Source organism: Scyliorhinus canicula, chromosome 7 (genome assembly GCF_902713615.1).
Source record: "Scyliorhinus canicula chromosome 7, sScyCan1.1, whole genome shotgun sequence".
In the NCBI taxonomy this organism is placed as follows: Eukaryota; Metazoa; Chordata; class Chondrichthyes; order Carcharhiniformes; family Scyliorhinidae; genus Scyliorhinus; species Scyliorhinus canicula.
Window position 1 is genome coordinate 85,796,413 of NC_052152.1, and position 21,817 is coordinate 85,818,229.

Here is a 21,817-nt window from a genome sequence, read left to right on the forward strand (position 1 = left end):
TCTGAGTGAAGAAATTTCTCTTCATTTCAGTGCAAAATGGTCTATCCCATATCCGAAACCATGACCCCTTGTTCTAGACCCTCCAGCCAAGGGAAACATCATACTTGCATTCAGCCTGTCCAGACCTGTCATTTTATATGTTTCAAAGAGATCCCCTCTCATTCTTCTAAACTCCAGCGAATACAAGCCTATTTGACCCAATCCCTCCTCATTATGACAACCCTGCTATCCCAGAAATCAGTCTGGTGAACCTTTGGTGAACTCCCTCAATGGCAAGTATATCCTTTTTTAGGTAAGGAGACCCAAACTGCACATAGTACTCCAGGTGTGGTCTCACCATAGCCCTGTACAACTGCAGGAAGACATCCTTGCTCCAGTGCTCAATTCCTCTTGCAATGCAGTCCAACATGCCATTTGCCTTCCTAACTGCTTGCTGTATCTGCATGCTTTCTTTCAGTGACTGCTGTCCAAGGACACCCAGGTTCTAACCACACACCGTATTAAAAAAAACCTTTTCCTCATTCCACTGTTGATTGTTTTGCCAATCACATACAATCGGTGCCCTCTGTTTCTCAACCCTGCATCCAATGGGAACAGTTTCACTCTATCTACTCGGTCTCATTATGATTTTGGACACTTCTATTAACTCATCTCTCAATCTTCTCTTCTCCAAAGAAAACAACTTCTCCAATTATCCGTGTAAATGAAATCCCTCACCTTCAAACCATTCTCCTATATTTTGCTACACCCTTTGCAATATAGCTGTACATTCTTCATAAAGTGTGGTACCCAGAGCTTTGGTACCCTATGCCTCTATTTATAAATGATGTGGAGATGCCGGCGTTGGACTGGGGTGAGCACAGTAAGAAGTCTTACAACACCAGGTTAAAGTCCAACAGGTTTGATTCAAACACGCGCTTTCGGAGCGCAGCTCCTTCCTCAGGTGAATTCACCTGAGGAAGGAGCTGCTCTCCGAAAGCTCGTGTTTGAATCATACCTGTTGGACTTTAACCTGGTGTTGGAAGACTTCTTACTCTATTTATAAAACCCTGGACTTGTTTGCCTTTTTAATCACTTTCTCAAGCTGCCTGCCACCTTTCACAATTTGTGCACATTTACCTCCAGGTGTCTCTGTTCCTGCAGCCCCCCTCCCCCCCGCCCCCATTCCTCTGCATCTCCTCTCACCCCACCATTTCCATCCATATCTACTAAGATCAGTAGATATTCCTTTTTTCATGCTATAAAATTGAACAGGCAGCTATAATGTAAGAAGAATTACGTTTTTATTTAAAGTAAATGTTCACTAACTGGGTTAGTAGAAATATTTGATATGAAGTGAATAAATATTACATCCCTCTGGGAGAATAAAAATTAATTTTGTTCAACGGGTACAACAGATCCTGCAGATTCAGCATTCGGAAAGAAAAAGAAATTCCAGTAGTTTCGAAATCAAAATCCCTACAATCTGAGGCTCTGACTCCCAAAGCAGTGGAATCTTGGTGGCCAGGAATTCCTATTTTAGTCAGAGGAATTCCAGAGGAGCAGAAAGCCAATTTACTCGGGTTAAAATGACTCCTAAAACCACAGGGCTCAAGTGTCGCCAATGTCACAACTTTTGGAATGTGTTTCCCAACGCAAGCGTCAAGGGTTGTGAAGAGCGGCTGTTCAAAACTGTGTAGAGTCGTGTGGCGAACCATCACCGGGTAGGTTAGAGACTCCACGCTGCAGGAAAACGTTCAATTCGAACATTAAAACCGTAATAATTTCGTGTAAACTGGTGGTTGGCATGGGGGCTGCAAGGGGAGTTTGGGAACAGCCCCTCAGGGCTCAGGTGTCTGAACTCAAGGTTCTCAATTATTTCAGTTGGTCTGAACTGGGATGGTCAGAAATCATGATGAGGAGTTGGGGTCAATTCACTGGGCTGAAGGTAGAGAAAACCTATAGATCAGTGATACTGGGGGGGGGGGGGGGGTGCGAGAGGATAGGTCAGATTAGAAGCAACTATTCATTATTGCATTACTCAAGCAAGTGTGTCTATACAGGAAGAAGAAGGAATACCACACACTCTGCATATATCTATATGAAATTGAGAGTGTGATTTCAGTGGAATGGTTTGATTGGAGTTCTGAAACCAGTCGCGTCACCAGTGGGAATGAGGATTAAATATGAGGTTGGGATTTCTCTCTCTCTCTCTCTCTCTCTCTGACTGATCCCCATCGTTTTGCTGATGTACAGCCGCCGGCTGGTGAAGAGTGAGCCCGGACGCTGCGGCGAGGCACCTCCTCTCGGCTGGTGTTCCTGTTCGTGTCACTGAGAGGCCAGCTCTGACCCAGCTGTGGGACCCCACTGGGCCAGCTGCAGCTCCAGCTGCAGGACCGTAGCGGTGTGTGTGTGTGTGTGTGTGAGAGAGAGAGTGTTTCGCTGAATCCTCCGAGCACCGTGTGTTTGTGCTTGGTGCATTGAGAGAGGGAACCAGGCGGCCAGAATTACTCAGTGACTCCAGCAGGGTTAATATGGAATGGGGACTAAGTCGCCGAGATCTGGATCCCAACAAATCCTTCTATTGATTTAGAGAGAACAAGGGGACAGCCAGAATAACCATGTGCTGCGATCCGAACGTGTTATTCCGGGATGCAAAAGCTGCACTTTGCTTACTACTGCACATCTTCGTAATTCCCTCGCAGAGTTCTCAACAAGTCCTCAGGATTGGTAAGTTTCTGCCAACTTGGCTTCATTTCTCGTTTCCCGCTTATTGTGGTGAGCACCGTTTGTGTTCCTCATTCTGAATGACTGATTATTTTTTCATGATCTTCGCGGAAATGAGAATAAAGTGCGAGGTGCGTGTGTGTGCGAGTCCCTGAGACTGTGCCTGGAAGCTGACAATGCGGTAAAGTGTCCACACAGCAAGCGGGCGGCCCCGGGTGTGTGTGCTGGAAAGTTGAGGACACTGACAGCAGCATTGACTAGATTTTGTGTCTTTGGGATCTGGCTCCAGCTGCTTCAGATCCCAGAGGAATGCAGGTTCCATTAAGAAGCCTGCCTGGTTGGATGGATTTTAATGTTTGGATTCATTTGGGATTGCTCCATTTCCCAAACGCAACTTTCACCGTTATTAAACACAACGACCATTGACCATGTTGTGGAGTAAGCTCCCATTTTGCAATGTGTGTTTGGGTGTACTAGTCCCTTGTTAAAGTTGCAGGTCGAGCTGAAAGCAGAATTCAGCAATGGGAGAATTGACAGCTGTCTGTTAAGAGCTGACAAATTCCAAAGGTTGTGTCCAAGTTTCAAGTTAATGTGGGCCCTCATTTCAATTAGGCGGCCCGAGCTGCAGGATCCACCCTGGATAGACTAGCTCGGGGTCACCCAGTGAGCCCAGCTTGTCCAAAATGTGTCTCAATTCTACCTCGATGATACTTCAATCCTGAAAACCTTCTACAGGCCGCCTGGATTTACCGGTAGTATATCTGTTGAACATCAGGTCATTCCTCTCCAGGATTGGACTGAAACACGAATCCAGCCAAACCCCGGGGCAAGTTGGATTTACTCCCATTCAATATTAGCGCATTCGGCGTCCCTTCAATTCACAGCAGACACATTCAACTGAGGTGATTTCTTTTCTTCTTGATTTTTTGCTCTCTCCTCTGATGAGCTCGTTTATTCAGCACTTATCCAGCAGTTTAGCAGTCAGCAGAATGGACAGCTCCTTTGCTGCTCTTCACTAGAATGTAAAGGGTGGAGTGGTTGGGCTGCTTCACACTGATAATATCAACCGGACCTGCCCCACAAAGCGGCCAACCAGCGCTTCAACCCTTTTTACTATTCAAATCTGACCCAAATATCAAACTGTAAAACCTCTGTATTTTTATGTTGCATCAGCGAAACTGAAATCGTTCTTCTAAAAGAATGCAATTTTTCAACTTACAATATTAAATAATAATATTAAACACCACGCCAAGGATTCTTTTCAATTAAAACAAGCCGGCAACAGTTCCCATTATTACTAACTTTAAAAAAACTGACATTTCGAGTGTCGTTGCCAGCTCTTTGATTTAAGATAATCCAACAGAACTCCAAAGTAAATAGAACACATCCCCATGGTTGGAAGCACACATTTTCCCATGCACATTCTATTAGATCTAGTGGGATCATTCCCGAATTATTTTGCTCCTGATACTTCCATGCAGACATTCAAATAGATGGACAGGTCCGTCACTTGAGCTCTTTGTTATTCGGGAGAGGGACCTTATTCATGGCTGTGTGGTTGGGTAGTTGTGTTCAGCTCGCTTTGTGAAAAGATGGTAATGATGCATACTGTTGAGTAACTCTCTCTGAATTTGTGTTGTTCATGTGATAAACAGAATGGCACTATTAGCAGGCCGCATGGTAGGCTGGGTGTACTAGTTCCTATCTGGAGAGCACCTATTCTCAGCTGAGCTGCGGGGAAGAGGTACCAAGTGGCTGCAGCGGAGGGCCCCATGCACTGCTGTGGGAGAGAGAAAAGGAGTGCTGCTGTAGTGAACATGCCACTAGAGGGAGCTCCTCATCTCAGCTGGGCTGGAGGGGGGGGGGGGGGAGATGAAGGGTGTTGCTTTTAGAGGGGGGAGGAGGGACGAGGGGGCAGTGGGGGGAGGGGGTGAGGGGTTGCAGAAATGGGCAGGTTGATGGAATGCTGCTGTAGTTCTTTTCCCGGCGAATGATTCAATAATATATGACCTGAGACTTAGGAACAAATTAGCTTCCCATTATTTTTAATTGAACTCTATAAATGACCTGGAGATCATGCATAGAAGAGGGTTGAAAACAACATGAGGAGTGAACACAGAACAAGATATACTTAGGGGGAATGGCAGGATTGGTGGCACTCATTGGAGGTGATGGGTGTGCACTTGGAATGGAGGGGTACAAGTGCACAGCTGAGAGTGAATTTCTTACCTGAATTGTACAGTGGTGATGATGGCCTAGTGGAGGTTGGGTACTTCCCCACTTGATGGAAAGAGAAATCTAAAGGTTGACTAAAGAGCCGTCCTGATGAAATCCTGGGTTTCAGAAAAGTAATCACATGCTGGAAGCAGAATTTGGAAGGGAAAATAATGGAGAAAATACAAAAAAAAACTACCAAAAAGCAGAGAGAAATGAATAAACATTTCAGGTACAGATGGGATATGAATGAACTGCTGCTAATCAAACATCAGCAATGGTGTTGACCATTTTGGCATGCAAATTACAAAATAGAAATGAAAAAGATAGTTATCTTGCGACTGAAAATTATGAAACATCTCAGCCTCATCCTTTTGCTGTTAACATCAAATCCACCTGAAGTACTGAAGAAGTCCAGATATATCCATTGTCGCATTTTACCCCTCAATGTATTTCTTGTCTGCTTTTATTCTTACGGGAAAAAGCAGATGGTTGATAGTCATAAATGAAAATCCTGGGCAGTAGTTCAGAATTAATTGTGCATTTAATTACATTTCTACCTTCCTTTTTGATATTACAACTATACATTGAAAGCAGTTTCAGAAATGTACAATTACATGATCTCAGCATTAAAATTTTATCTTGTCAGAATGAATAAATGATATTTAAATGATTTTGTAAAATAAAAATGAACACTTTTACCCATGTTCTATGCTTTTTGCTGTACTGTTATTCTACCCCTTAATATCTGACTGCCTCTATACTTTCTGAAGCCAGTTCTCTCCCCTCCCAGTTGTCCCCTCAATTGATGATTCTCTGGTTTCTTGGTTAGCCATTATCTCTGTTTCTATCAGTTTTTAAAGTAATTGCTAAAAGTAATAAATGTTCTTGCCTACAGAACAAAATTGAAAAAATGTGGAGAGCAAAAAAGAGAAAGGCGAATAAAGAAAATGCACAGCAGTAGGTTTGAAAAGATAAATGGTTTCTTTCTATGGCCACCTTTTCTCCTCGCATTATAACCTTTGACTTAAAAAGAAGGAATTTCTATCCTTTGAGAAGAGTCAATCCTACTCAAACATTAAGTCAAATGAAGTTTCAATTTACTTTCTAGATGAGATTATTGGTGATTGTGCTGTGCTGTGATGATTATGCTGCAGCCTGACCTATGGTCCTGTGGTGTATTTTTTGCCTTCGTTGTTTTAAGTGAATGTTTTGTCATTAATAGTTCCCTTAGGATTCCAAACACAATTTGGGTTGGAGAATTCAGCATACTCAGCACCCACTTAAAATCAACAAGATCGATTTATTTCCTTTCATTCCAAAGGAGAAGAGCAGATTAGAGGAAATAGGTCAAGCAGCTGTTTCAGCAGCTTGGAATTATTGAAGTGCAGTATTATTTCATCTGTACACTGAAAGCTATGTCAAGTATTACGTCCCAATTCCGTAACACTGGTTATGTTTTTGCCATTAAGAACTTAATGATTTTCAAGAACAGGAAAAAGCTATTAAACCTTAGATCAACCCTAACTTATCACCTATTATGGTTTCGCTGGGGCACTCAATCTTTTTTCTCTTGAAGATATATGTCTCTTAAACCTATTTTTGCTGACAACCCTTGTTTGATTTTCCCAGAAACTTACCTCATGTTCAGACTATTAAGTGGAAAGAAAGTTTTGCGTGACTTGTATTACTGTTGATTTCAGAATTTCAAAATTAGTTCCTGACATTTGAATCATTTGAAATTGTGAATAATTTGCCTACATTGACTGTCAATTCCTGTCACCACAAAAACATCAAAAACATTTTACAGAAGTCCTATATGTTAATGCTGAATTTGTGTTGTAACTGTTTTGATCAACACAAATAACCAAGTAAACAAAATCAAATAAACTGAGGGACAAATTAAAGGGACAGACGCTTAAAGAAAAACTGCCTCAAACAAAAAACGAATCACAAATGAGACAAATCATCAAACCAAAATGTGCCTCTGTGGTGCCCAATGGGCATGAAAGGTCTCAAAGGTGGCAGGGGACACCACCTGCTTCTTCTCCAGGGACACCTGGCTGTGAATGTAGCCATGGAAGGGGGGCAGACAAGCAATAAAATGCATGCTTGACATTGGTAATTAAGTATAGTTGTTCCTCATTGGGGTAGGATAAGGGGATCATTGTAAAAGTATACAAACCAGTCTACTCTTATAGAATCCCTACAATGCAGAAGGAGGCCATTCAGCCTATTGAGTCTACACCAGCCCTCTGAAAGAGCACCCTACTTAGGCCCACTCCCCCACCCTATCCCTGTAACCTCATAACCCCATCTAATCTTTGGATACTATGGTGCAATTTAACGTGGCCAATCCACCTAACCTGCATATCTTTGGACTGTGGGAGGAAACCAGTACACCCGGTGCAAACCCATACAGACAGGGGGAATGTGCAAACCCTACACAGTCACCCAAGGCCGGAGTTGAACCCGGGTCTCTGGTGCTGTGAGGCAGCAGTGCTAACCACTGTGCCACCGTACTGTCCCAACGCGTTTCAGTGTCTGGGGGGATCGATGACTTTGCTTTATAATCTTGGAAATAAACCTGATTTAAGGCACAGGCTAACTGCAGATTCCATTCTTCCTTAACATACAATCATTAGAATTAACAATGTATTGTTTCAAATTTTGGAGAAGACATTTCTTACGATAAGAATGTGAAAGTCTGTTCTGATATGTTTGCTCTGGGGTTTTTGTAATGATAAGCCTCCCCATAAACGTGTTGGCTTGAAGTAACTTGGGTAAAATGAAACAAAAACAACCTCACCACGGAGCAACCATTCTGGGAATGTGCAGACTAAAGGACTTCCTTTGCACGACTAGTTCCTCCACATCAATGAGCATTGGAGAAGGGAAAAATTAGCTTATTTTAAAATTACTGACATGGATACAAGTTCTCGTGACTTGTGTGTAACAGTCATTTATTTAGACAAACACCTCGATTTAAAAAAATAAAGCATTGTATATGGTTGCAATCAGATCAGTTATACTGATGCATATTTGCTTAAAAGCATGTTCTTTTATTTAGCTCACTTTCGGGTTATTTGTGTTGCTTACAAGCCCAACATTTATTGTCTCACCCTTCCTGAAGGTGGTCATGTGCCATTTTCTTGAACTTCTGCAGTTCGTGTGCTGAAGGTGCTCTCACGGTGCTATTAGGTAGGGAGTTCCAGCATTTTGATCCAGTGATGCTGAAGGAACAGCAAGATATTCCCAAGTCAGAGCAGTGGGTGACTTGTCCTTCTTGGTTGTAGTGGCTGTGTGTTTGGGACATGTGGTTGAATAATTTACTCTGTAATATGTAGGATTTTCAGATTTTGAATTTATTACAATTGACTTGACTTTTATTCTTTGAAATTGCGTATAAATAATGGACTTTATCCAGGAGCAGTTAAACTGCTAACAAGTAAAACTTTTGGTGGTTACATGTTTTGAATACTGTCATACATATTTCAATGTAATATAATAAAGTGGGTCTGCCAGCAGAAGCTAACAAAATAAGTGCTGTTTGGCATTCCTAAGAAGTTTACACTTAGGCAGTCGGTAGAAATGGTTATATGGATTATTTTATACCCATTATGCCTATTGACAATGGTCGTGAGGGAAATAGACCATCAAAACCTCCTACTCTGGACATACCATAAGCTATATATCTGGGAAAGCTTCCTGTACATTTCTCCAAAAGTGAAGCTGAAGAACCATTTTAATATTGAAAACCTCAGATGAAGGACTTGAATTCATAGGAACCGGAGTAGGTCATTCAGTTCTAGGATCATCATGCATAGGATCACCAAGATTGAAAAGATGCTGAGAGAATGATGAAGTAATGATTTAGTGACAGCAAGATTGAATCTTTATATTAACATTTTGAGGATTAAAAGAGTGTTTTTGAGCTCAGCAAGGGCAAGAGAAAAAGGTTCAAAATGGCACTAACCTTAGTAATTTAAAATAGAAAGAGATTTAAAAAGGCTATAATGGAGAAAAGAGGTTGGAGACTAAGGTGAAATTAGAATTGTGTACTGAATAACAATGGTGTTTGTATCTTATTCAAGATTGTAAGAGAAGAGTTGAGAGTTCACTCAATATAAGAGCAACATTGAAGTCTTGGATAGGCTTTATAGAGTTCAGTTTTTTGATCCAAAAATATATTTTGACATGAAAGAGGTTTCTAAACTTTGTGAAGACTGCTTCAGCAGTATGTGTGGAGATAGTAAAACCAAGATTACCAATAGATCAATAAGGTAGAACACTGACTGAACCTATGAAAGAAATGAAGAAATTGTTTCTTTCAAGTGTTAGATCACAGAGTGGTTATTTTATTGGACGAATACGTTCAAATCAGACCATTTTGATTCTTTAAATAACTAAATCTGAACACAACAAACTAGTATCGGTAAGAATGCAATATTGGTGCTATGGAATTGTTCTGAAAAATCTAACCTTAATGCCTTTTATCATGAAAAACACACTGTGGCTTCAGTGTGGCTGCAGAGTGAGCCATCTACTGGATGCACTGCATTATCTTGCCAGAGCCTCCCAAACCTTTCACCTCCATCTCAAAGCGCAAGAAGCAGGTCCATGGGAATGCAATAGCTCCAAGTTGCACACCACTCTGACTTGAACATATTTCATGGTTGTTTCAGCAGCACTGGATCAAAATTCTGCAACTTACTACCAAACCGCTTAATGGCAGCACCTCCATTGCACAAGTTGCAGAATTTCATGAAGAAAATCTCATCCTCCTTTTCTCCAATGATATCCATTTCCTGAGAAGGGATTAAATAAAACCTTATTTAGAACTAAATTGTTCTTAATTTTCCTTTCATACATTAATATTCTTGCAGTATAGTTTAGCTGTATGGTTATATAGGAGACCGTATGACTTCTGAGATAAATTATGTTTACATCCTTGGAGGAATTAGGTTCCTTATTAGTTCCTGTTATTCCAGGAATTGGACTTTGTTGTGGATTGGGTTTTCCATTCTCTTCTCTGTTGATCTCTAATCTAACAAAGAGTGAACTGGTTCAGGTTCTGGTTGCTTCACCTTCCTTTTTTTTTCTCTCGTCCGATATTTGTTTTTAAGTGGTGTAGTCCTTAGTGTTTCTACCAAGTATGCCGAAAGGAGCTTTCATGGTAGCTACTTATTTCTTCTTCTTTCAGCTTCTCCCATTTGGAGTCACCACAAAACTAGTAAATCATTCTTCTCCATCTCCTCCTGTCAGTCACCCATTGCTTTTCTAATCCCCCTGCATTAAGTCTCTCACCAGCACATCTTTCCATCTGGTCTTATGCCTTCCTCTTCTTCTTCTTCATGGTGGTCTGACCTTTATCACTTACTATTGCTCTCTCTGCAATTGATGATCATATGTTTTTAATCTCTTCTCAACTAGTTTTTTCGTTGCTCCCAGAATCTTCACTGTCACCTCTCCGCCCCATCTCCACCCAATTTATTGGTTCCTGATCTTGTCCTTTCTCATTTCTCCGCACATCCATCTTAGCTTCCACATCTCTTTAGTATCCAGTCACTGTTCCTCTCAAGCTTCTGTACCACATTACAAGCCTGTTCTCGCAACCACCTTCTAGATTCTTCTTTTCAATTTCAGCAATACTTTTCGATCAAATCACAGTCAACTGCACTTCTTCCAGTTACTTCAACCAGAGCTAACCTGTTGGTAATTTTGTTTTCCATCTTCTGCCACCACTGACCCCAAGCATTTGAAGCTACTTACTTTCCACCATTCTTCCCCGATCATCTTTATACCTTCACTCTGGTCCCTTTCCCTGTTCTCAAACCGACCGTTCAGAGGATCTTTGGTCAACTGAGCTTCATAGCCTTGTCTTGCAGTGCCTTTCTCCAGTTCTTCAGATACTCACTCATATTCCCATCATCCTCACGATATAGCTCGATATCATCTGAAAATATCATTGACTTCCTGTCTCACTTGCTCATTTAGAACATCTATGACAATCAGGAAGAGGTTCAGTGTTGATTTCTTGGTGTAATCCAACTTTGGCTTTGAAACTCTATCTCTCCCCCACACAGCCTCCAAGTCTTGTTTGGTACGACTTGTATATGTTTTGTAATAATAATATGTACCTCACAGGGAGTCCATAAATTCTATCACACCTCCATACATCCTCGCTAGGTCATAAGCCTAGCGATTGATGAATACAATTGTCATGTTTAAAAAAATTATTTTTAGAGTGCCCAATTCATTATTTCCAATTAAGGGGCAATTTTAGTGTGGCCAATCCACCTACCCTGCACATCTTTGGGTTGTGGGGTGAAACCCACGCAACGCGGGGAGAATGTGCAAACTCCACGTGGACAGTGATCCAGAGCTGGGATCGAACCTGGGACCTCAGCACCGTGAGGCAGCAATGCTAACCACAATGCCACCGTGCTGCCCCTATACAGTTGTCATGTTAACTGGTCTTCCCAATATTTCTTCATCACTTGTATCAAAATAAAGATGGAAACAGTGGTGTCTCTTCTGGGCATGTATCTGAATTGACCTTCATGAATTTCCACTATTTTTATCAATCTGATTCTGTCCATAAATCTCTCCCATATCTTGGAAAATATGTGTTAGAATTAAACATTTTCGGTAGTTTTGCAATCTTGAATGTCTCCCTTTCCTTTGAATGTTGGTACAAGAATGCTTTGCCTCCATGTCCTTGGGACCTTCTCTTACTATAACACAGCTGGGTAGCTTGCTCAGGACCTGAATCCCAAATTCACCTAGGCAGGTTCAAACTTCTGCTGGTATCTCATCTGGCCCTTGCTGCTTTGCTGTTTTTCATTCCTTTCAGTGCTATTTTGATTTATTTCAGTCCAAAAGGGTTGGGTGGGGTTACTAGGTTATGGGGATAGGGTGGAGGCGTGGGCTTAAGTGGGTGCTCTTTCCCACTCGATGGGCTGAATGGCCTCCTTCGGCACTGTAAATTCTATGATTCAAAGAAGAGACAGCCTGATTCAAATTAGTTGTCATACCTTGATTTGCAACAACCTCTTCTGTCTTTGTTCATCCGTTTTCTCCCTTCATTAACCAGTTAAAGTATTGACCGCATCTCTCTTTGATTTCATCCTCTTTCACTAAAGTTATTCTACCTGAAGCCTTGACTTTATGTCTGTTTCCCAAATCTTTACGATCTCTAGCAACTGCTATTCTGAGGGCACATTTCTATCCTTCATTGGTGTCAAAATTTAGATATTTCTTCCATGAGTATATTAGCTACTTACGGTTTATCCTTTGTCAATTAGCACAATTACCATTATATCCTAAACATTATTCCTGGTATAAAAGTTTTCCTCGGACATCATTCACACAAAAGTAGCAGTAAAAATTGCAAATGTAGCACAGCACATACTTTCTAATCGATCTTGACTCATTCCACATTGCTGGCTGGAGGGGAGGGGCAGTCTGAATTGCAATCTGCAATATTAATTTAGTTTTGGTCATGCTACTTTATTCAAGGCACTGAATCGAAGAAAGGAAGGCCTTGAAAAATGTGCAATATGTCTCTGTATAAATATTGAGATATGCCTGCTGAGAAACTCTTCTGCTGACCTTGGACTTTGAGGGTTGACACAAATCTTTGGTAATATGCTTGTTTGTCCAAATGCAACTTAGGGAGCATGTGTGGCACCTCCCATAGTAAGGATGTTGGAAAATCTGGCAAAGGTATTATAGCTGTGGAGTATTTAAGGGGATCTCCCTGGAAAAGAAGACACAGCTGCCTTTACCTTTCACCTCTCCCAAATATAGTCCCCATTGTAAGAAGACATTTGGAGAAACTTCCACTCTGGTCCGTGTCTATACATCCCATCCCACTGAGGGCCTGGAACACTGTCCCATTCTATACCCATGGCTATGAATGAGGAAGCTTCACTGTGTGCGATTACTTCCAATCAATAACAAAACTGAATGCAGACAGAGAAGAAGAAATACATAATTGAATCCAATATGTCAACTCTACCTTCAGCTGATGTAGGAAAGATTATTATAGGACCAGGATATCAAACCCAAGACTGAGATATTGGTTAACTGGTCAGGAGGGATCCCCTTACTACAATTGGACAATTGTACTGGAGAAGTATTACAAGTGGTGACTTTGCAAGATCCTCCAGAAAGGCGGTTCAAAGTGGAGTACTATCCCAAGCCAATGTGCCCAGCATTATGGTGTGAATTACTCAAAACCAGCAACCTTGTGCAGGTCTCAGCATTTGTATGCCTGACTCGCAAAGCAACTGTTCTACTTGGATCGCAGTTGTGGCAGGAGACTCCCAGGAGGATAATGGAAAGACTTTAAGAATGTCCCTGTATGACCTCCAGTGGTAACATGTCGGTGGAGGTCATACATTGCGTGGTACCCGCTGGACCTTCCATTGCTTGGCCCTTTTCGCCCAGTTTTGGGAGGAAATTTTATATGAACGGTCTCCAGTAAAGTTGTGGTAATTAGAGGTTGCTGAAAACCCAAGGGAAGAATACAGGATGAAAAGGAATGAGTGCTAGTCCATCTGAGAGCTCAGGTTCTGTGCGGAGTGCTGTGAGAAGAAGGATGGTGGGTCTGGGTGGCGCTACGCCCATTACAATAGGTACGCTGGCCGAGGTGATGCCGGTGCAATTTGAGCAACAGTTTGCCAAGCATTTTGAGCGGCATGCAAACAGTTTGTGGATGATATGTTGGCCCCAGTAAAGGAGCACAGTAAGAAGTCTTACAACACCAGGTTAAAGTCCAACAGGTTTGTTTCAAATCACTAGCTTTCGGAGCACTGCTCCTTCCTCAGGTGAATGAAGAGGTATGTTCCCGAAACATATATATGGACAAAGCCAAAGGTGCAAGACATTGCTTTGAATGTGAGCATTTGCAGGCAATTAAGTCTTTACAGATCCAGAGATAGGGGTAATCCCAGGTTAAAGAGGTATGAATTGTCTCAAGCCAGGACAGTTGTTAGGATTTCGGAAGACAAGGCCAGATGGTGGGGGATGAATGTAATGCGACATGAATCCCAGGTCCCGGTTGAGGCCGCACTCATGTGTGTGGAACTTGTCTATAGGTTTCTGCTCAGCGATTTTGCATTGTCGCGCGTCCTGAAGGCCGCCTTGGAGAACGCTTACCCGGAGATTAGAGGCTGAATGTCCTTGACTGCTGAAGTGTTCCCCAACAGGTTTTAATGGTACTGGGAAGTGGGAGTGGAGTGGTGAGGGGGAGTATGCAGAGAGGAGCAGATTCGAGGGGAAGTGGTTAGAGGCTTCTGGGGAGGGGGGGAGGTGGAGCAGGGGTAGTTGGCTGACTAGGGCCAGGGCTTGGTCCCACTTGTGTGGCAAGATCAGGGATAATGGTCATGGCTGATAGGAGGAAGAGGGGGTTGAGAGACCCCCAGTCCCAATGGTAACATGGAACATGTGGGGGGTGGGTGGAGCGATGAACTGGTTGAGAGTCTTCACACATTTGAAGAGTTTGAGAGCAGATGTGGTGTTATTGCAGGAGACCCAGTTGAGTGTGAAGGACCAGGTAAGGCTTCGGAAGCATGGGCGAGTCAGGTGTTCCACTTGGGCTTGGAGAGCAGGGCCCCGGGTAGCGGCATTAGTGGGTAAGTGAGTTAGGTTTCAGATGGAGAAGGTGGTAGCAGTTCAGGTGGGCAGATACATTTTAGTAATGGGCGCTTTGGAGTGAAGATTTATATTTGTGGTGTTGGAGTGGTTTGGGATTGGGCCTATGTTTCTGGTGTGAGTCAAATTGTTATATAAGGAACCAGAGGTGTATGTTCATAGAAATGAGGTGAACTCTGCGTATTTTCAGCTGCATAGGGGAATGATACAGGGTGTCCCATGTCCCCCCTTTTGTTTGTGCTAGTGATAGAGCCCTTGGCCATTGCGCTATGGAGCTTGGATAAGTAGAGGGGGATAGTGAGAAGCATGGGGTGGAGCATGAGGTGTCCCTACATGTTGTTGACCTTTTTTGTTGTATATTTTTAACCCAGGTCTCATGGTGGGGGATATGATGGGGCTGCTCTGGCGATTTGGAGCTTTCTTGGGATATAAATTGAATTTGGAGAAGAACAAATGCTTTGTGTTTCCCCCTCCGGGGGCGGGAGCTGGCTTGGAGGGGATTATTTGTGATATATATTGATGATTTGGATGAGAATGTCGGAGGCATGGTTAGTAAGTTTGCAGATGACACCAAGATTGGTGGCATAGTGGATAGTGAAGAATGATATATAAGATTGCAACAGGATCTTGGTCAATTGGACCACTGGGCCGATGAATGGCAGATGGAGCTTAATTTGGATAAATGTGAGGTGATGAATTTTTTAGATCAGATCAGGGCAGGACCTATTCTGTTAATGGTGGGAAGTTGGGGAGAGTTACAGGACAAAGAGATCTCGGAGTACAGATTCATAGCTTCTTGAAGGTGGAGTCGCAGGTGGACAGGGTGGTGAAGAAGGATTTCAGCATGCTAGGTTTTATGGTCAGAATATTGAATACAGGAGTTGGGAAGTCTTGTTGAAGTTGTACAAGACATTGGTAAGACCACACGTGGAATACTGTGTTCAGTTCTGGTATCCCTATTATAGGAAGGATATTGTTAAGCTAGAAAGAGTGCAGTAGAGATTTACGAGAATGCTACTAGGACTTGATGGTCTGAGCTATAAGGAGAGGCTGGATAGGCTGGGACTTTTTTCCCTGGAGGCTTAGCGGTGATCTTATAGAGGTCTATAAAATAATGAGGTAGTCAGCATCTTTTCCCGAAGGTGAGGAGCCTGGAAATAGAGGGCATAGGTTTAAGGCAAGAGGGGAGAGATAAAAAAGAGACCAGAGGGGAAATTTCTTCACACAGAGGACAGTCAGCATTTGGAATGGGCAGCCAGCGGCAGTGGTAGAGGTGGGTACAATTTTTTCCTTTGAAAAACAGTTAGACAGTTACATGGGTAAGGTGGGTATAGAGGAATATGGGCCAAATGCAGATTGGCAGATATGCATGTATCATGCCAGCCTAGTGATAGAAACTGGGCGGCATGGACAAGTTGGGTCAAAGGGCCTGTTTCCATGCTGTAAACATCTATGACTCTATGATTGCTATTTCACGTGGCGACTACTCACTTCAAATACCTGGGGGTGCAGGTGGCTTGGGACTGGGCCCGGCTCCGTTAATTGAACTTTACGAGCCTGGTGGGTAGGGTTAAGGCAGATATGTTGATGTGGGGCACCCTCCCCCTATCATTGACAGGCTGGGTGCAGGCGGTAATGATGAATATTTTGCTGCGGTTTTTATTTGTATTCCACTGCTTACCAGCCTTTTTGCCAAAGGCGTTTTTCATCCAGGTGGAACGGTCGATTTTGTCGTTTGTATGGGTGGGTAAGGTGGCGAGGATTTTGTAGACGGTGCTTCGGAGAGGGGACAATTGGGGGTTTGGCTCTTCTGAATCTGATGTATTACTATTGGGTGGTGAACGCAGAAAAGGTGCGGGGCTGGGGTAGGGAGCCGGAGGCAATGTGGGTGAGGATGAAGACAGGCTCTTGTAAGGGGTTGGGGTTGTGGGCGCTGACAAAGGCCCAAAAAACTGGCAAAGTGCCAGTGAATAGCTGGGTCAATCTCGGCGCTGCAGCCGCCAAGAAACACCTCGCCAAATGCGCCGAAAGTGGACTTAGTTTAAGTCTGCGGAATCGCGCCCTCGAACTCCAAAGTTCATGTGAGTCGTGTTAAATTTATGATACCATAAAAGTCAGTCAAGATTTATTTTTTCCTATCCCTTTCTACAACAAAAACAATAAGAATCACTATTTATAAGCAGTATAAGGATGTTATTTTATTGTAATTCCACAAAATATCCATTTCAATTTGAAGACTCTAAGGTGTTTAAAACTGTCAGTATTCATCTTTAAAGATACAGAAGATGCGTTTATTATATATAAATTGCACATTAGAGTCAGAGAATGGATATTGACATTGCAATGTATGAAATTATTCAGTTATGTTGACTGTATGGATCATACTGGAAGGTGGTGAATTTCTGTCAAATGGTACAAAATGCTGTTTACATTGTTTCCACATCTCATCTGCAAGTATTTTGGATAATCAAGAGAACCCTTGCAGAAATTCAACTTCCATGTATTTAATAGTGTCAGCAAATGTAAAAGCAACGTGTTCAAAGCATCCATCAAGCTAATTAAGCATAGAAAATAGATTTAATGGAAACCATGTGCACGGTAACCTACAACTTTATCCTGTTATCTCAGGAACAGAGTTTGAATCAGGTCTTAACTGACTGATTGTCCAGCTACCAAATTGGCTTTCATCCACAAACAAAAACACAAAATACTGGAATAGCTCAGATCAAGCAGCATCTATGGAGAAAAAAAACAGACAGTTACCATTTCAGGCTGATTATCTATCATCGACTGTATTTTGGTTTCATTTTTATATTAGCTTTTCCTTGGTTCATCATTACTGTGGAGTTCACTTTTCACTGCCATAAAGGATGACTGGGATGAGCAGTTGACAAAGCCTTCAATTGCACTATTATCAGTTCTGATTTCTAGATTGTTTCCAGTCTTTTTCAATTGTCCTAAGGGTAATTGAATCTCTGTGAACATTCGCAACTTGCTGTAATGAGCCAATCCAAGTTGAAAAATAGTCCACTTGTTTTAGCTTCTGATCTAATGGAATCATGATGTCCATATCCATTCTTTACTTATGAACATCTTCTCAGTGTGTTATAACCTGCCTGCTTACCATTGGCTGGGGACTAATGACAATCCACAATCCTGTGGGAGTATGAGCTTCCCCAATGAGGGGGGGGCGGAGAAATCATTAGCATAAATAGAGCTGGCCAGTTTGGAACGAGGAAGAGAGGAGTTTGGCAGCAAGAAAAGTTGTTACTGCTGTTGTGTATATTATATGTTAATTTGTAAATAAATGTTATTTCTTTGTATCCTGAAAACTCGTGCTGGATTCTTTGTGGCCCTCAGAAAAGTGGTGACGAGGGTTAAAGTGAATAGCTGTCTACACTGCTGAAGCCACCTCCCTGGATTTTTGTTGGATACAGGTTGGAAGTTGTTTTCTATTTCACCATGCCTCTGCATGGACGTTTGGATGTTTTTGATGCTGCGCTTGAAAGCTGGAACCAGTACGCACAACGGATGCGTTACTATTTCCGGGCAAACAACATCACCGAAAACGAGCGCCAGGTGGTCATATTCCTCACCGCCTGCGGCCCGCATACGTTTGGGATGATTAGGAGCCTTATGTACCCAGCTGTGCCGGACACCAAAACGTTTGATGAACTTGTGAGCTTAGTGGGGCAACATTTTAACCCAACCCCATCCACGATAGTCCAACGTTACCGGTTTAATATCGCTGAGAGGACCCCAGGAGAATCCCTTGCTGACTTTCTATCCAGGCTACGCAGGATTGCGGAGTACTGTGACTATGGTGAGACCTTGTCAGAAATGTTACGCGACCGTTTGGTTTGCGGTATTAACAATGCGGCCACCCAGAGAAAGATGTTAGCTGAGCCAACATTGACTTTTCAGCAGGCCATTCAAATAGTATTGTCCCGAGAGAGCGCAGACCGAGGAGTGCAGGAGCTACAGGGAATGGAGGTGCACGCCTTGGGGCGCAACCCCTTCCGTCCGAAAGCATCCCCCCGCACCCCTGCGGTACCTTGGGAGAGGCGACGTCCGGATCGACCCCAGTGGCCGTCAGACATTCCTCCCTGAAGGGAGCCTTCTCCAGAACCAATGGATGAGGAGCCATGTCTGTGTCAGACTTGCAGGCGCCGACCCCGTCGCGGACGCAAGTCCTGGGGGCGCCAGAGGCGCTGTCGTTCCGATCGAAACTGGGGCCAGCCCAGGGGCCGTAACTTTCATTTGGATGAACCTGCGGCGACTACTCCCGAGGACGTGGAGACGGAGGACGACTGCCTGCAGCTGCATTGTGTGGCAGCGCCCAGTGTGGCCCCCATTAAAGTGACAGTACGGGTCAATGGTCACCCGCTTGAGATGGAGTTGGACACTGGCGCAGCGGTCTCAGTGATCGCCCAGAGGACATTTGACCGCATCAAGCAGGGTATACAGACCCTTTCATTAACCGACACACAGGCCAGGTTGGCCACCTATACGGGGAAACCATTGGACATTGCAGGAACTACGATGACCCCTGTTGTTTATGGACGCCAGGAGGGGCGTTTCCCACTTATCGTGGTGCGCAGCGATGGGCCCAGCCTGTTGGGTCGGGACTGGTTGCGCCATTTGCGGTTGCAGTGGCAGCACATCCTCCAAACAGTTTCTGGAGGGTTGACTGAGGGGCTAGGACGATACCCAGATGTATTCCAGCCCAGTTTGGGGAAACCAAAAGGGGCTGTAGCCCATATAAGTCGAACCAGGAGCCACGCCACGCTATTTCCGGGCCCGCCCGGTGCCTTACGCCTTGCTCGAGAAGGTAGAAGGGGAGATCACTCGTTTGGAGACTTTGGGTATCATCAGGCCCGTCCGTTTCGCTGACTGGGCAGCACCAATTGTACCTGTAATGAAGCCAGATGCCACAGTTCGCTTGTGCGGCGACTATAAACTTACAGTGAATACAGCTTCCCGATTCGACCGATACCCAATGCCTCGCATAGAGGATCTTTACGCGAAGCTTGCAGGTGGACTCTCGTTCACAAAATTAGATATGAGTCACGCCTACCTACAGTTGGAGCTGGACCCTGCTTCCCAGCCATATGTAATGATTAATACACACCAGTGCCTGTATGAATATACACGTTTGCCCTTTGGAGTATCCTCTGCCTGCGCTATTTTTCAATGCATTATGGAGGGCATTTTGAGAGGTTTACTGCATGTTGCTGTCTACTTGGATGACGTTTTGATCACAGGGACGTCGGAGCAGGAATATCTGGAAAATTTGGAGGCTGTCCTTAGACGCTTTTCGGAGGCTGGAGTTCGCTTACGTCGCACAAAGTGTGTTTTTCAGGTGAAGGAAGAAGTCTATCTGGGTTATTGGGTGGACTGCGAAGGTTTGCACCCCATCGCAGAGAAGGTGCACGCGATTCAACAGGCCCCCGCCCCGACTGACACTTCGCATCTTCGTTCGTTTCGCGGCCTCGTAAACTATTACGGAAAGTTCCTCCCCAATCTGGGAACTACGCTGGCCCCGTTGCACCTTCTGCTAAAGAAGAATCACAGGGGTCAGCAGCAAGAAACTGCTTTCCGGCGGGTAAAACAACAATTGCCGTCGTCTGGGTTACTAACCCACTATGATCCTGGAAAGCCTTTGCTCGTCACATGTGATGCATCCCCGTATGGAATTGAGGCCGTCCTATCCTACAAGATGGAGAATGGGGCCGAGCAGCCGATAGCTTTCGCCTCCCACACACTGACTGCAGCGGAAAAAAAATACGCGCAGATCGAGAAGGAGGGCCTGGTGGTGGTCTTTGCGGTGAAACGTTTCCACCAGTACGTATATGGCCGCCACTTCACTATCGTAACTGATCATAAGCCTCTGCTGGGACTTTTCAGAGAGGATAAACCAGTACCGCCCATTGCTTCCGCACGGATCTAGCGCTGGGTTTTGTTGCTCGCTGTCTACGAGTATTCTCTGGAGCACAAACCAGGAACCCAGATAGGGAATGCCGAAGCACTGAGCCGATTGCCTTTATCGACTGGCCCCATGTCGACCCTCCGACCGGCGAGGGGGTTGCATTCCTAAATTTTATGGACACCTTGCCTGTCATGGCATCACAGATCCGTGAGTGGACCCAGACGGAGCCGGTCCTGTCAAAGGTTCGGCACATAGTCCTGTATGGTGGGCAGCATAGACAGCTCCCAGGCGAGTTGCGGGCATTTTCCTCCAAGCTGTCCGAATTCAGAGTGGAAGACGGTATCCTTTTGTGGGGGACGCGTGTGATTGTCCCGGAAAAAGGACAGGAGCTGATACTGAGGGACTTGCACGATGGGCATCCAGGTGTGACCAATGGGCATCCAGGTGTGACCAAAATGAAAATGTTTGCCCGGAGTTATGTCTGGTGGCCAGGCCTCGACACCGACATTGAGAAGGTGGCCCAAAACTGCTCCATTTGCCAGGAGCATCAGAAGCTTCTGCCGGCCGCGCCCCGACATCACTGGGAATGGCCAGGGCAGCCTTGGGCGCGCTTGCATGCGGATTTCGCCGGCCCTTTTCAAGGATCCATGTTCCTGCTATTAATCGACGCCCAATCTAAATGGCTAGAGGTGCATAAGATGGAAGGCACAACGTCCTGCGCAACAATCGAGAAGATGCATTTGTCTTTCAGTAAGCATGGTCTCCCCGAGGTGCTGGTCACGGATAATGGAACTCCGTTCACAAGTTAGGAGTTTGCAAGGTTCATGAAGATGAACGGCATACGCCATATCCGCACTGCCCCTTACCACCCGGCTTCAAATGGGTTGGCGGAGAGCGCAGTGCAGACCTTCAAACGAAGCCTAAAGAAGCAGTCTTCCGCGTCGATGGACACGAGACTGGCTTGGTTTTTGTTTGCATATAGGGCCACCCCCCATGCGGTGACTGGGGTAGCTCCCACAGAACTCCTAATGGGCCGTAGACTTCGCACCCGCCTTAGGATGGTTTTCCTGGACATTGGCGCAAAAGTATGCCGCACACAAGAACGACAGGGACATGGTTTTTCTCGGCATCGGCCGATTCAGCAGTTTACGCCTGGTGACCCAGTGTTCTTTCGGAATTTTGCTGGTGGTGCCCAGTGGGTCCCTGGCGTAATCTTTCACCAAACGGGCCCTATCGCTTACCAGGTGCAAGCCCAAGGTCGTCTCCAGCGCAAACATGTAGACCATGTTCGGTCCAGTAGACTATCCC

The 21,817-nt window shown here is 44.4% G+C and overlaps 1 protein-coding gene across 3 annotated transcripts in view; it reads left to right on the forward strand.

Moving 5' to 3' along the window:
* Window positions 1-2,141: 2,141 nt before the first annotated feature.
* Window positions 2,142-21,817, forward strand: part of LOC119969118 (glutamate receptor ionotropic, kainate 1) — a 521,043-nt gene continuing 501,367 nt past the window's right edge. The window contains exon 1 of one of the 3 annotated variants that reach the window (XM_038802335.1): window positions 2,142-2,709. In XM_038802335.1, the coding sequence (XP_038658263.1) occupies window positions 2,601-2,709 (109 nt within the window). In that variant the 5' untranslated portion in view covers window positions 2,142-2,600. The remainder of the gene's footprint in view (window positions 2,710-21,817) is intronic. The other 2 variants (XM_038802333.1, XM_038802334.1) reach the window with 2 other exon arrangements.